This window comes from Herpailurus yagouaroundi, unplaced genomic scaffold (genome assembly GCF_014898765.1).
Source record: "Herpailurus yagouaroundi ecotype Mexico unplaced genomic scaffold, PumYag 142, whole genome shotgun sequence".
Lineage (NCBI taxonomy): Eukaryota > Metazoa > Chordata > Mammalia > Carnivora > Felidae > Herpailurus > Herpailurus yagouaroundi.
Genome location: NW_024412397.1, coordinates 41685052 through 41701633, shown reverse-complemented (window position 1 = coordinate 41701633; position 16582 = coordinate 41685052). Strand labels below are relative to the sequence as shown.

The following is a 16582-nucleotide window of genomic DNA, read 5'->3' as shown; positions in this document are numbered from 1 at the left end:
CCTCCACCCCCACAGCCAACTTGTGCCCCGGCAAGGGGGATTATCCTCTTACCGAGGTGTCACTTGAAAATATTAAGCGGCATGTTTATGGTAATACCAAACTCATGAATAATTGCTTTCAAGACTTAAAACCATCCATTTCTAATGGTAGAATTTAGAGTCTCGCATAGACCAGAGGGTAAGCAGCACGATGTAGGGTAAAAAGGGTAGTTGGATTTGAGGTAGCATTCTATGATTATTTGAGTCTGGGGCATGCCATTCACTCTCTCTGGGCTTTCAGTTACCTTATTTATGAAACAGAGAGGGGATAAGATTATGTCAGGCCCCGTAGGATTTCACGGAACCCAACAAGAGCCATAGCAGCTGGAGGAGAGCAGCCACCTCATCGTCTTCCCACAGAGAAGTTCCCTTTCATTAGTTCTATATACAGGGCTCCTACCTAGCATTACATTCAAAGGGTCCATCATTAAAAATAATTTGAAAATCACAGTAGATAACCTTTAGTGCCTTCTTCCTGTTAACCTAACTCCAAAGACATCTTGGCTCTCTTTGCTTCGGTCATGTAAAACCACTGAACATTTGGACATAAGTCTCTGAAGCTTAAAGATACTGACATCTTTATACATGCTGTTATTCCAAGTTGATCAAATATCTCTCTCCTTAAAGAAATAACATGTTGAACATAACTAAATATATTTTGTTATTTCTAGACCCCTCAGAAACAAAAGACTATAAATCCAAAAAAGTTAAAACATTGTCTGACAAATTCAGATTGCCAAAATCTGAATAAAATGCAGAAACTATTAATGTTAGCTTTCAAATAAGAGCAGTTCACATTGATTCAGATTCTGTACACCATTAGTGCCTTCTGATCTCCTTTAAAAATTCCAATTATTTAGAAATACAGCGAAAAATCGTGTTTTTTTCAGTTTATTCCATTATAATCTTCTCAGATCAGACATCTCTAAAGCACTGTTGTTATTCTTTGGTTATTTTAAAGGAAAAGTAACTTTTAACTTCCTGTTTTTCCTCTAATTTTAGAAAGTCTATGCTTATGCAGATGAGGATGAATGTCGGCCTGCAAACGACTGCTTGCTCATTTATGACCACGAGGGAGTAGGGTCTCCTGTTGGCTCCATTGGTTGTTGCAGTTGGATTGTGGATGATTTAGATGAAAGCTACATGGAAACTTTAGACCCAAAATTTAGGACTCTGGCTGAAATCTGCTTAGACACAGAAATTGAACCATTTCCTTCACAGCAGACCTGTATACCTATCAGTACTGACCTGCCTTTGCTGGGGCCTAATTATTTTGTTAATGAATCTTCAGGAATGACCCTCTCAGAAGCTGAATTCCAGGCAGAAATGGCAATACCGGAACCCATGATCCACGGGGATATCGTAGTGACAGAGACTTACACAACAGCTGACCCATGTGTGCAACCCACAACAATTGTTTTCGATCCTCAGCTTGCACCCAATGTTGTAGTGACCGAAACAGTAATGGCACCTGTCTATGACGTTCAAGGGAATATCTGCATACCTGCTGAGTTAGCCAACACGCACAATGTAATCTATGCCGAGAGAGTGCTGTCTAGTCCTGGTATGCCTGACACGAGCAACGGTAGCATGACTGATGGCTGTATGGGGCCTGTAATGAGTGGCAGTATTTTGGTAGGGCCAGAAATTCAAGTGACACAAATGATGAGTCCCAACATTCACGTAAGTCAAACCACTGGCTCCACATCTCCAATGACATCTCGACACAGAGTAACACGATATAGTAACATACATTACTCCCAACAGTAAGTGCTTTTGGTCAGTATTCTATATGGACACCTTGCACCTAGTGATCACCAACATATCCATCAAAGATGTATAATGTACTATATTTAACATTTTAGCAGCCGACAAATATTTGAACATTCTAAGATCAATGCCACTCTTTGAATATATCTTTGGGGCGGGGGGAGAATATGGCTAAGCACTTTAGATAAGCCTTTTGTAATTCTTTCTGGTTTTAAATAATGTGCCAAAAAACTTAAAGAAAATATTTTATATCCTTCGATACTGTCTAATAAATAGCACATAACTCATAAGGTGAATCTTAGAGGTCTTCAGCCCTATAGGACTGGTCATGTGAACCAGGATGCTCTTGTTCTTAGAGGTTGCAAAAGAAATCTTGCCTGCATTTGCCAGGCAAATACCTTTAGAGAAATATTTCTATTAAAAATTTTTAATTGAAAAAGTGAATGAAGTATACATTTCTGAAAGAAGATTTAAGAGGAAAATAGAGCATCTATCATTAGACATCTGAAGTCATTTGTTCGGTTTTTCAAGATATGCAATATTTAGGGCATGGTTAATATAATACAGGGAAAGTGTTTGCCAGCTGAATGCACCACTGAAAATGGTTCACCGAAAAGAATTATATATATATAAATAGATATGCATATATACATAAATCAATATGGATGAATGTGTATCGCACTTTATTGATTTATATCAGTAACTGTAAAATAATTTGTGATAGTCAAAAGAATTATGACAATGATGAAGTATAAACAGTTCTTAGGGAAAGTATTAGAGTATTTCCTTCTTAAGGGGAATGTTTTCTCTATTCTTGCTAATTATGTCAAAAAACCATATGAAATATGGTTTACTCGGTTTCAGTGACCTGAGTCATAGAGCTTTCATTTGGCAATCAGATAGTCTCCAAAGCACCTCTGTAGTCATGCACGTATTCAACAATATTTACTTAGAAGCTATTATGTGTGGAGTGTTGGTCTTGTCTCCGTGAATATATAGGGGAAGAAGACAAACATGATTTCTCACTTCATAGAACTTCTAACTCATTTCTAGACTTAAAACCCTGGGGATACAGCTTTGGGTTCCTACCAAGAATAAGTAACAAAATATTTAAGTCCACTACCAAGTTGTGTTTCTCTTTTTAACATTGCTGCTTCTGCTGAATGAATGAAATGGAAACACTTGCACAGATTGCTACTCCTTGTAGGTATAAAGTGGGCTTGTGAAAGAGAGGTTCTAGCAAGATAGTTTTATTTAATTCTGTAAAATATGTAAACTGTATACTGGTAACTATAATATGACCAGTAAGACAATGTAAATGAAATAAACTTATTGTCAGGGCTTATTCCTTTTGGAAGGAAATAACCTCATTGCTTCTTGATTTGTTCCTTTATAACTAAAACTAGTGTAGAATTTGGAGCATCACACATAACCTCTTGCCCAATTCTCTTATTTGACAGAAGAGGAATCTAGAACTAGAGAGGTAAAATGACCACAACCTGCTGGTTGTGGTACAATGTGGTACAAAACCTTGAGGCCATTGCTTGGGCATTCTGGCCAGTGTTTCAATGTTGTAACTTCATCAGACACGGAGAGGATCTAGTTTGGTCTGTTGCAGGGTCTTTGCTATTTCCTACTTGGAAGAAAAACTATCTCTCAAAAAAAAAAAAATGGGTTTTGTGAAGTTTAAATGCTGAATGGCTAGAACGGTATAATGCCAGAAGGTTATTTACATGTTTTCTCATCTTTTCCAAATCACGTGTGTTACCAGTTGTTATAGTCATTCTTTACCGTAGTTATTCACAACCAAGATTCTGCTACATTTCATAACTCCATAATTTGACGAATCCATAGGGTAGCCAAGGAGCATCAGTACCGTGGTCATTTTAACAGTCCCAGCCACGTAACATCTCACATGCACTCAGTCCTGTGGCATATCCTGATGTGGATATTCTGCTTTTGAACTGTGCATGTTATTGGGACAATAATTTTATAAATTATGAAAAAAACTAGTAAATAATTAAATGTAAGGTGCTAACAGTATTAAAACTGAAAATACTTTAAGACTGAGAAATTAAGAAAATAGTACTAAGCATAAGAATTTCACCGAAATCTCTTGTGAGAAGGGTAAGAAAATTTCTTTGTGAACTTTTCCTTCCATCAATACACAAAGATTTAAGGGTGCTTCCAAAAGAGAAAATGTACATCTGGTGGATGTCTTCCCTAATACTATTCATGGAAACAAGACCAGAACCATTTCATTTTCTCTTTTAACATTATCAGTGAGGAGAACTCCATTATTCCAAGACGGTCAGTATCACTCATATATGACTTAAATCTCTGAAATTGGTATATTTTTAAAATATCAAACAAAACAGAAAGTGGAAAGCAAGATTTCCCCTTCACTGCTGAAGAGCTAGGATACTGATTTATGTAGGAGATAAAGCTGATACAGCATTTATTTTAAGGTTTGAAAATGAACCCAGAAGCCCAAGAAATGAGATTTAATGAATAAATATAATAATGTATAATTTCAGTCATATCTCTTACCCTATGCAATTGCCTGTAGGGAAAGCATTCAAATGCATAAATGGGTTCTCTCAGAAAAGTCTTGTTAGGTGAAGGGAGAGGAAGACATTAAGAAAACAGAGTATTTTATAACCTTGTTTCCAAAAAAAAATTATTTAAAAAAATTTCCTCTTTTGGATTAGATATTTCTGATTGCAATGTATTCCTGACTGTAATAGTGTTTTATATATTTCTTCAATAAAAAATATGTGATAAGGAAAGAAACATTTCATTTTCTCTTTGGTGCATGTAGTGTTCTACACGCAAACATACATCCAGAAAACCTTTTTCCCATCGTGTTACTAGGTGATTATCATCTCTATCATGATGTATATAATACAGGAGCATGGATTCATTTGTAAAATGAAATTCAGAATAATTCATTTACTCACCAATGATAAAATTTCTCAGTAAAATCATTATTTTCTTAGTAGATGCTCACTATAAACGTTAGTTTAGTCAACAAGTCAACTGAATAAATTCCAGAAATTGCTCTAAACATTGTATGCGTTACAGAATTAAATATCCTCTTTTCCCACTGGATTTAAATTCAGTAAAATTATCGTTATTGTTCCTCTTTTACCAGAGGTACTAATTTCTGTTGAAGTAAGAAAAGAATAATTAATTTCAATAAGGGGAATTAAGGAAGGCTCCTTGAAGATGGTGAGATCTGGGCTAGGCCAAATAGAATGTCATCTGACAGGGATTCCAAAGGCATAAAAACTAAAAACAGCATATTCAAAGAATATTAAGTGGTCAAATTAAACATAATAAAAAAAGTCTGAAACAAAATAGGCATTATAAAATTATTTCATAGTCAGCCATTTTATATGATGTTTACTATACCAATTACTCAAAATGTATTAGCCTATTGAATTCTTTTTTTTTTAATTTTTTTTATAACATTTATTTATTTTTGATTTTTTTTTCAACTTCTTTTATTTATTTTTGGGACAGAGAGAGACAGAGCATGAACAGGGGAGGGGCAGAGAGAGAAGGAGACACAGAATCGGAAACAGGCTCCAGGCTCCGAGTCATCAGCCCAGAGCCTGACGCGGGGCTCGAACCCACGGACCACAAGATCGTGACCTGGCTGAAATCGGATGCTTAACCGACTGCGCCACCCAGGCGCCCCCATTTATTTATTTTTGAGACAGAGAGAGACAGAGAACGGGGGAGGGTCAGAGAGAGGGAGACACAGAATCTGAAACAGGCTCCAGGCTCCGAGCTGTCAGCACAGAGCCCGACGCAGGGCTCGAACTCACAGCCCTCACGGACCGTGAGATCATGACCTGAGCTGAAGTCGGCCGCCCAACTGACTGAGCCACCCAGGTGCCCCTAGCCTATTGAATTCTTAAAACCACACCACGCGGTATGACTGATATCCACGTCATACATGAAGACACTAAAGCAAAAAGAATTTCCTATTTTTATGTTAGAGCTTAAGTGAGTAGCAGGATTAAGATTCAAACCCAGGATGGCCTACTCTTATTATTTTTTTTAATTTTTTAATGTTTATTTATTTTTGACAGAGGGAGACAGAGCGTGAGCCAGGAGGGGCAGAGAGAGAGGGACACACAGAATCTGAAGCAGTCTCCAGGATCCAAGCTGTCAGCACAAAGCCGGACACAGGGCTTGAACTCACGAACTACGAGATCATGACCTGAGCTAAAGTCGAACGCTTAACTGATTGAGCCACCCAGGCGCCCCAGGACTACTCTTGTTCTTAAGCTTCGAATTCTTTTGACCTAATTCTGAAAGGATATGTGAGAAAGGCACATGGTAAAGAATCTTGAATCCCATTAGGGGTTTGGTTTTAACTTGGTATAAAATGAGGAACAAACGAAATGTTGTGTGCTGGTAAATGGTCAAATGGTGTTATTTTATGAGATGACACTGGGGCAGCCACCAGGAGTCCTCATGATAGTTGGTGTGTTGTTGATTACAGAGATGCCCTTGAGGCCAGATTACTGAGGCAGAGAGCCTAGGATCTTATGAAAAGGCAACATTCCAAGGTGAGCCTGGTGGCTCTAAAGCGTCAGAGATCCTCTTGGACGACCACTGCAATGAGCAGGTATATACGTTGGGTGGTCTAAAGTGACCGCAATCAGGGGCGCCTGGGTGGCTCATACGGTTGAACATTTGACTTTTGATTTCAGCTCAGGTCATGATTTCACAGTTCGTGGGATCGAGCCCTGTGTCAGACTCTATGCTGACACTGTAGAACCTGCTTGGGATTCTCTCTCTCCCTCTCTCTTTCTCTGCCCCTCCCCTGCTCATGCTGCTTCTCTCTCTCTCTCTCTTATAAATAAACCTAAAAATTTTTTTAATGTTTAAAAAAAATTTTTTTCAATGTTTATTTATTTTTGAGACAGGGAGAGACAGAACACGAGTAGGGAGGGGTAAAGAGAGGGAGACACAGAATCTGAAGCAGGCTCCAGGCTCCAAGCTGTCAGCACAGAGCCCAACGTGGGACTCGAACTCACAAGCCATGAGATCATGACCTGAGCCAAAGTCGGAGGCTTAACTGACTGAACCACCCAGGCACCCCAGTTAATATTTAAAGTGACTCCAAAGTTTTTCTACACTGAATGCCTTTTACTTTTTTTTTTTTTTAACTTTAAGTGAGGTGCATGTACTATTTTCAGTTTCTAGAATAGGGCATGCTTTTTCATACCTCTGTCACTCTGCCCCTCCCTGGTTCTTTTACCTGGAGCCCTCTTCACTCTCCTCATCTAAGTAGCTTGTTTCTCCTTACCCTTCAACACTCACCTCAAGCATTGCCACTTCTTGGGAGCATTTCCTGATATCTCTTTCACAGCCCCAACCTGCTGGCTTAGCTAAGTCTCCTTTACTCCCACCAGCAACACGCTATTTGTCCTATGCCTATCAGCCTATGAGCGCCTTGAGAACAAGGGCACTGCTTTTCTCCAGGATTAACAGAATGTCTAGGACACAGCATGCACTCATTAATCTTAGAAGTGAAGAAAATGAGGTTAGAGTGGGAGAGAGCCAAAGCATAAGAGACTCTTAAAAACTGAGAACAAACTGAGGGGCATTGAAGAGGGCATCTTTTGGGATGAGCACTGGGTGTTGTATGGAAACAAATTTGACAATAAATTTCATATATATATATAAAAAAAAGAAGTGAAGAATATAGTCCAATTCTCTCAGGCATCTAAAAGGAAATGTCTGCAATTCAACAACATAGCCTCTTGATAGCAGCCCTTTGAATGATCTTTGAAATGCTTGTGTAAATGCCACTCTTAGCAAGAAAATGCAAGTATATAACTCACAAAGACAGTTAATTTCAGGAGAAATTTACCTTTTGCAGAAAAAGTAATAAAGCTATTGAAAACCTTATGTGCTTTTTGAAAGAAGCTATGTTATAGCTGAATAAAATAAATGTTAAAATGTTACAGAGAAAGAGATTTTAGGCAGGATAAATACTTCAGAAGAAAGTTAAAATTTCTGAAACTTTGAGAGACTGCTGATAATAAGGTTACCTTCATTAGAGCAATTGATTGTGGGTTTTTTTCTCTTTCAAAACCATGTATTCCATGTAAGTTTGGTAACAAAATGTGTGTGTGTGTGTGTGTGTGTGTACATGTGTCTAAGTCATAGAGTATACAGCAAGAAAAATACGAGTTCCTAGTATTAAGATAAAGGTTCTTAACTTTTCATCAAAACAACCATGAACATCAAATAAATGAACCCTAAAAATTGCACTTATTTGTTACATGGAAAATAACTCATTCCCAAAAAAACTCATTTACTGTCACTAATTATGGTATAATTTCTTGAACATTGCAATGTTCAAATGGTTGTTACAATATTTTAAACATGGACTAAATATGAAGCACAGGTAATGAAAATTAATTTGCTAAGACAACTTCTTTAAATTCTATTTCAACTTGTTTGAAATGACAGTAAGACTGAAGAAACAATTCACATTGGGAAGGGATCCCTGGCAGGGGGGTGCTGGTGCTTTTGTGGATTGCTAAGAAAGTAAATAAACAAAAGATTGTGAGTGTCTTATCATTTTAAAAAATAATAAAGGAAAAGGCAATAAAACCCTATTAATCACAAATATAAATTTTCCTTTACGGGGCACCTGGGTGGCTCACTCGGTTGAGCGTCCGACTTCAGCTCAGGTCACGATCTCGCGGTCCGTGAGTTCGAGCCCCGCGTCGGGCTCTGTGCTGACTGCTCAGAGCCTGGAGCCTGTTTCAGATTCTTTGTCTCCCTCTCTCTCTGCCCTTCCCCCGTTCATGCTCTGTCTCTCTCTGTCCCAAAAATAAATAAACGTTAAAAAAAATTAAAAGAAAAATAAAAAATTCTCCTTTACAGACAGAGATAGCAATTATGGGGACCTGAACTGCCAGCCGGCAGGCAGGCAGGCATCCTGTGCTACCACAAAGTACTTGTTCATCAGCTCCTGTGTGGGTGAAACCGTGCACAGAAAGGCAACATAAAGGTGCCAATATATAATGTGGATAAAGTAGGTTGAATCAAAGTGGAACAAATGAAAACTGAGGACAACCTATATTTACTGTTGTTGGCATAAAAGACCAACTCTCAGCATTGAAAAGTTTTTCTCAAAAAGAGGGTCACACTTAGGTTAGGAATCCATAAAGCTGAGTTTCTCTGTGATTAGCAAGATGACTAAGTCACAGGTAAGAGAGATGCTGACTGTGTGCTTAACGGGGAGGCAGTGAATATGTGTGGTGAGTGATGGTGAGGTGTTGGTACAAGAGTCATAGCACATGCATGTGATCAGCATAACCACTGGTTGACTGGGGAGACTTCATTACACATTTGAATACACGGGAGGCACTGACTGGGTGGGGACTTTGGTATCAGTGAGACATGAGCCACCAGGTGTGAGAAACATGAAACTAGAGAGGTGTTGTAAAGAGAGAAGAATAAAAAACCAAATGTTTCTTTATTATCATATGCCAGCCATTATGCTAGTTGATTTTCAAACATATTCTTATTTAATACACCTATGTTCTTCCTTTATAGATGGAGAAAATTAAGAGAAAGAAAAGTTACAGGAACACCGTGACTTCATTCCAAAGCTCATTCATTCATTCATTCAATGATGTTTGATCATTTCACTATTTACCTGTGAGCTAACTGCTAGGAGCAGAGAGGTGAACTAAGGTCCTTGACACCAAGGACCTCACAATTCAATGCAGGAAGAAGTAAAGAGTTAAAATGCAGTATGACAAGTGTTACCCAGGGGAATAAATAAGATTGGGGGCACCCAGCTGAGTGGAGCTGGGAAAAGCTTCTCAGCAGTGGCCTTTCACCTGAGTCTGGAAGGACCCATGGGAAACAGCCAGATAAAGAAATGGAAAGGGCATGCTAGAATGGGAGAGAAACAGAGAAACAGGGGACATGGAAAAAGAGATGAGCTCCTCTGAAAACTGGAAGTAATGTGGTAAGGCTGGAGAGAAGTTTGTACAGACAAGAAGTCAGAAGCCTAATATGTATGACATGCTAAGGATTTCTTATTTTTATCTTAAAGAAAACCACAGAAATATTTAAAGGAGAACACCGAATTTGAAATCACTTGTGTTTCCTTCACTGTGAAGAAGCTCTTTATCTTGATGAGATCCCAATAGTTCATTTTTGCTTTTGTTTCCTTTGCCTCTGGAGACGTGTTGAGTAAGAAGCTGCTGCAACCAAGGTCAAAGACATTGCTGTCTGGGGCGCCTGGGTGGCGCAGTCGGTTGAGCGTCCGACTTCAGCCAGGTCATGATCTCGCGGTCCGTGAGTTCGAGCCCCACATCAGGCTCTGGGCTGATGGCTCAGAGCCTGGAGCCTGTTTCCGATTCTGTGTCTCCCTCTCTCTCTGCTCCTCCCCCGTTCATGCTCTGTCTCTCTCTGTCCCAAAAATAAATAAACGTTGAAAAAAAAAAAAAAAGACATTGCTGTCTGTCGTCTCCTCTAGGACTTTGACGAATTCCTGTCTTATGTTTATGTCTTTCATCTACTTTGAGTTCATTTTTGTGTATGGTATAAGAAAGTGGTCCAGGTTCATTCTTCTGCATGTTGCTGTCCAGTTTTCCCTACACCATTTGCTGACTGGATGCTATTTCCTGCTTTGTCAAAAATTAGTTGGCCATATGTATGTGGGTCCATTTCTGGGTTCTCTGTTCTATTCCACTGATCTGAGTGTCTGTTTTCGTGCCACTACCATATTGTCTTGATGAGTAAAACTTTGTAATGTAGTTTGAAGTCTGGAATTGGGATGCCTCTAGCTTTGATTTTCTTTTTCAACATTACCTTGGTTATTCGGGGTCATTTCTTGTTCCATACAAATTTTAGAATTGTTTTTTCTAGCTTTGTGAAGAATGCTTGTATTATTTTGACAGAGACTGCATTAAATGTGTAGATGGCTTCAGGTACTATCAAAATTTTAACAATATTTGTTCTTCCAATCCATGAGCATGGAAATGTTTTTTCATTTCTTCGTGTTTTCTTCAATTTCTTCCATAGGCTTTCTATAGTTTAAAGCATAAAGGTCTTTTTACCTCTTTGGTTAGGTTTATTCCTAGGTATTCTTTGGGTTTCAGTGCAGTTGTAAATGAGATTGATTCCTTGATTTCTCTTTCTGCTGCTTCATTATTGGTGTATAGAAATACAACTGATTTCTGTATGTTGATTTTATATCCTGTGACTTTGCTGAATTCATGGATCAATTCTAGCAGTTTTTTGGTGGAGTCTTTCAGGTTTTCCACATAGAGTATCATGTCATTTGTGAAGAGTGAAAGTTTGATTTCTTCCTTGCTAATTTGGATAACTTTTCTCTTTCTTTCTTTCTCTCTCTCTTTCTTTCTTTCTTCTTTCTTTCTTTCTTTCTTTCTTTCTTTCTTTCTTTCTTTCTTTCTTTCTTTCTTTCTCCTTTTTTTGTCTGATTGCTGAGGCTTGGACTTCCAGTACTATATGAACAATAGTGGTAAGAGTGGACATCCCTGTCATGTTCCGGACATTAGGGAGAAAGCTCTCAGTTTTTCCTCATTAAGGAATATTACTCAGCAATCAAAAAGAATGAAATCTTGCCATTTGCAACAATGTGGATGGAACTAGACTGTATTATGCTAAGTGAAATAAGTCAGTCAGAGGAAGACAAACATATGACTTCACTCATATGTGGAATTTAACAAACACAACAGATGAAGATAGAGGAAGGGAAGGAAAAATAAGGTAAAAACAGAGAGGTAGGCAAACCATAAGAGACTCTTAAACACAGAAGACAAACTGAGAGTTGCTGGAGGGGAGGTGGGCAGGGGGATGAGCTAAATGGGTGATGGGCATTAAGGAGGGCACTTGTTGGGATGAGCACTGGGTGTTCTATGTAAGAGATGAATCACTGGGTTCTACTCCTGAAACCAATACTACACTGTAGGTTAACTAATTTGAATTTAAATAATTTTTTTTTTGAAAAAGAAAAAGAAATCACTTGTGAACTTTGCTCTGGTACAGATCAAAGGGCACAATGAGGCTGTTAATAGGAGATCAATGAGGAAGCTATTTCAATGAACCAAGACAGTGAGAGAATGACTGGAGTTTCATCCACTCATCATAATCCTTGGGATAATGGACCAATTAACTGCCCGTATTAACGGCCTCTATCACAAAACCATATTATAATTGTGTATCTCACATCATCAACAAATGGTGACAACCAGCTATGCCAGCCATGTCCCAAAGATGGCACTGCAACCTCAAGCCATCAAGCCCAGTACATGCCCTTGAAACAGGTGTCTCCCGGGAGGACTATCTGCTAAAGGAGCAGAATATGGATACTAAGGCCCAAACTTTCATCTCAAGAACAAAATGCTTTCTACATTTATAAGGGAGAGAAATGAAAAATTTGAAATAGGTCAGTGTTAAGATTTTAAGGTTTTTCTTGTTTTTGTTTGTTTGTTTTGCTATTAGTGCAGCTTTCATTATTTTCTACGATAAAATTAGGGTATAGCTATTGTAGAAAATTTAGGAAATACAAAAAGATAACGGAAATCATATACAATTACCCAGAGACAACCTCTGCTAGCACCATGATAGTTTTCCTTTCAGTTAACGTTTCCCCAGCTCTACCCTTCAGCTGACAGGTTAACGCCCAAGAAACCCAAACTCGTGACTGTTAAACCTAGCTTCTATATCCTTTCTCTACAGTCTTACTCACTGCGTCTCATTTTTTTTTTTTAATTTTTTTAATGTTGATTTATTTTTGAGAGAGACAGAGACAACAGTGGGGGAAGGGCAGAGAGAGAGGGAGACACAGAATCAGAAGCAGGCTCCAGGCTCCGAGCTGTCAGCACAAAGCCCGACACAGGGTTTGGACCCACGAGCTGTGAGATCATGACCTGAGCCGAAGTCGGTGGCTCAACCGACTGAGCCACCCAGGTGCCCCCACTGCGTCTCATTTTAAAGTTGAGATTATGATATATAAAATCTCATGCCTACTTTATATTTAAAATTCTTTATGAAAGTATTTTAAGGGATATTTCATGCCATGAATGAGCACTGAGGTTTCTTCCACTCTTTTCATATTGTAAATAATGATGTGGAACTTTACATGCATTTTACATTATTTCCATTGGAATTTAAATTTCTACAAACCTATGCACTTAAGAAACTGTATATTATGGGGCACCTGGGTGGCTCAGTCGGTTAAGCAGACAACTTCGGCTCAGGTCATGATCTCCCATCTCATGGGTTCCAGTCCCACATTGGACTCTGTGCTGACAGCTCAGAGCCTGGAGCCTGCTTCAGATTCTGTATCTCCCTCTCTCTCTGCCCCACTCCTGTTCACACTCTTGTCTCTCTCTCTCTCTCTCTCTCTTTCTCTCTCTCTAAAATAAACATTTAAAAAAATTTTATTTAAAAAATTAAAGAAACTGTATATTACAACACATTAACAAGATAGTCCTGAATGTTTGTAAAAATACCTTACACACCAAAGTGCAATAATCACAGCCATAGTATATATTGTTCAACTTCTGAAGTTCCAGTTTCCCTTCCAGTACTGTGACAGAGACCATGGATTCAAGAAATGTATCACATTATTATGATACATATTCATTTGTAAGGATGCCAGCATTATAGAAGAATATTTAGATAGATACTCCCCGCTATCAAGGCTTAAATTTCACCAGGTTACTTTTGATGGCCCTAGAACTTACTCATTTTTTTCGAGTGAAGGCAATGTATCTATGTCTTCAGCCCTGATCTATGTGTAATGTAATCCTAGAATGAAAATTATATGCTATAATTTTCTAAGAAAGTACCAAATTACCATCTAACAATTTGAACACTGAAAAAAAAAATCTCTCCTCCCAAAAGAGTATGAGAAAACCTAAACTACAATGCCACACTGGCATCTCCAAAGTACCACCTGTCAGCTGGTTGAAAGAACTAGGTTCACCATCCACCAAGAAAGATCCTTAGATTTAAATATGTGCTTTAGAGGAAAAAAACTGTTCCCAGCAAAGATAAAGCATGATCTGACATGATGATTGTAGATCCCATCCTGAGATGACACTTAATGCTTGTCTTTCTTCTTAATTTCAAAAAAAAACTGAGATTCTTACACTGTCCGGAATACATTAAACTATGACTAATCTTCCACAATGTGTGGATTTCAAGTACTAGCTTGTTCCTGATCTTCTCCATTTCCATAGTTTCAAACCAATGTTGCTCACCCACCTCCTGTAACTTAGGGAATTTACATTCTCTGTTTCACCTGCACTGAGATATTGGCAGGAGAGAAGCTACCATGACAAACGATGTTGAAAAACTAAGATACGATGTTTTGTGTTAACCCTTGACCAGAGAAAATGGAAGATCTGGGCACGGAGGGAACATTCAGCTTATACAGTAACCACTTTAACAACAATTACAAACAAACCTCCCCCTCAAACATATATCACAAGCTAATAAGATTCATGAACTCTTGCTGATGGGTGTTATCTATTCAACAACAGCATAATCTTCACAACGTGGCTAGAGCCAAGAGCTTCCACTGACTGCTAAAATTGAGCAGTACCTTAGGACCATATCACACAGCAAGTGCTACAAAAAATCAAGTGGAACCTTAACACTTTTCCACCACCCCAATTTCATAAAATGTATCATTGAAAAATAAGTGATTATCTAAAGAAATGGAAAGGAAAAATCCATTACCATATTCTGGTAACCAACTAGTTTAAGTACTTAGTGTCTTCCCTCAATCTTCAGATTTTCTGATGGTAGACTTGCTTTCTATTGGGAGGAAGCAAGCAGGAGAATCTGAAAGAGGGAGCAGTTCTTTAGTGGAACAGGAGGAAACAGGACACCTACCCTCCTGTAATTCAAGCCTCTCCCAGTCTCTCACCAAGTCAACAGTGCCTTTCTGCCCTACACCATGGGCTACTTCAGAAAGGAAAACCCAGAAGGTCAAGAAGGCAGCACACTCCTCTAGGATTCCTCTTTCCCCTAGAGAGCAGAAGAAAGGGAAGGGAGAAAAGACTACAGAAAATCCCACTGGTTTAGGTATGATGGTTTACATGGAATCAAAAGGGGTGTCCTTTCTCTGAAATAAGGGTGTGTTCAGTTTATTGCATGTTTTGGCAACTTATTTGTTAAGTGCCCTCAGCTAAGACAGAAAAGCATGTAGCTCAACAGGAAAAAGGCTGAGAAGTGAAATCTGAAGTTGGAACCACTAAGCTCCATGACAGACTGATGAGCAGTGAATACATAAAAGAGAAAAACATCCATCCCATTGTCAACTGGAAAATCTGGCCAAAATAAAAACTGCTTTATAATGAGTTTTGTCATTTGAAGCAGTTGGCGATTCTTAGGGTTGGGTGCATAATTAATAGTAACCATACTTCCTGGATTTCCAGGACAGGTTCACAATTATTATCACCATCCCTTTCAGTCTTAACTTAAAATCATTTCCCTGTTATCCACTGACATACTCATTCTTCTTAGACAAGTTGAGTTTTAGAAAATACAGTCACCATTGTAGGTATTCATTAAATATTTGTCAATTTCACGTAACTAGTGAGTCATGTAAAATCCTTCACAACATGAAATGAATTAGTCATTTTCTTTCTTTGCCTATGTGCACACCCTGATTCAAGATTCCACCACTATTTCATTCATCTTTGTATCTCTAGGCTCAAACTGTGCCTGGTAGATATTACATACTCAATAATGCCATGGAATGAATACTTGTTTATTAAACTACCTTCTTCAATCAATTCTTAATATTATTTTCAAAATTATCTCTTCTACTAGCTGTAGATTATAGGAGAATCCAGCTTTCTAAAAGAAAAATCATAAAATCAAAAAACATACATTAATAACTTACCAGGAGGTAAAAACAATTAGATATTCACCTTCTACCTATAAAGGCTTGCAGCTCTGAATAACTGTACTGAGAATTCACATTTAGGACAAATTCTTGGATAAGTCACTTAAATCTGTTTACCTTACTTGGCTTATTTGTAAAACTAGAGAATTGGATTATACCACTGTTTTTCTATGGTATATACTCCCTACGACACTATGGGTCATACTCCCTAATGATGGGTCATTAAGTCAATTTAGTATACCTGTCTAGATGAACATCTTTAATGGAATTAAACAGAACAAAAAGGAAAAGGAAATAGAGTACATCACACATAGTAAGAGTATGTGTGCATTGGTTGGTGACATACACCATATTTTTGACCATGGTTAAAAGACGTTTGAAAACTACTAGACTAGATCATCTTAAATGTCCTCAGGTTCTTGGGGCGCCTGGGTGGCGCAGTCGGTTAAGCGTCCGACTTCAGCCAGGTCACGATCTCGCGATCCGGTCCGGGAGTTCGAGCCCCGCGTCAGGCTCTGGGCTGATGGCTCAGAGCCTGGAGCCTGTTTCCGATCCTGTGTCTCCCTCTCTCTCTGCCCCTCCCCAGTTCATGCTCTGTCTCTCTCTGTCCCAAAAATAAATAAACGTTGAAAAAAAAAATTAAAAAAAAAAAAAAGAAAGAAATGAGGAAGCTCAGAGCAATGGACAGGGGCAGTGCCTCTTAGAGCAGAGCAAAAGCAGTGCAAGTGAGAGATACCTTAGTGCCCTTGATATTATTTGCATCACATGAAAATAAGCCCTGGGTAGATCTTTTATATAGAATACCTCTTCCTGGAAAACACTGGGAAAACAAGG

The 16582-nt window shown here is 38.5% G+C and overlaps 2 protein-coding genes across 3 annotated transcripts in view; one reads left to right on the top strand and one right to left on the bottom strand.

The window, feature by feature from the left end:
* DSG4 (desmoglein 4) overlaps positions 1-4602 on the top strand; it is a 47156-nt gene extending 42554 nt beyond the window's left edge. The window contains exon 16 of the mRNA XM_040479162.1: positions 1042-4602. Within this exon, the coding sequence (XP_040335096.1) occupies positions 1042-1809 (768 nt within the window). The 3' untranslated portion in view covers positions 1810-4602. The remainder of the gene's footprint in view (positions 1-1041) is intronic.
* The window catches only part of DSC1 (desmocollin 1), a 351582-nt gene that overhangs the window by 275915 nt on the left and 59085 nt on the right, over positions 1-16582 (bottom strand). The window lies entirely within an intron of this gene.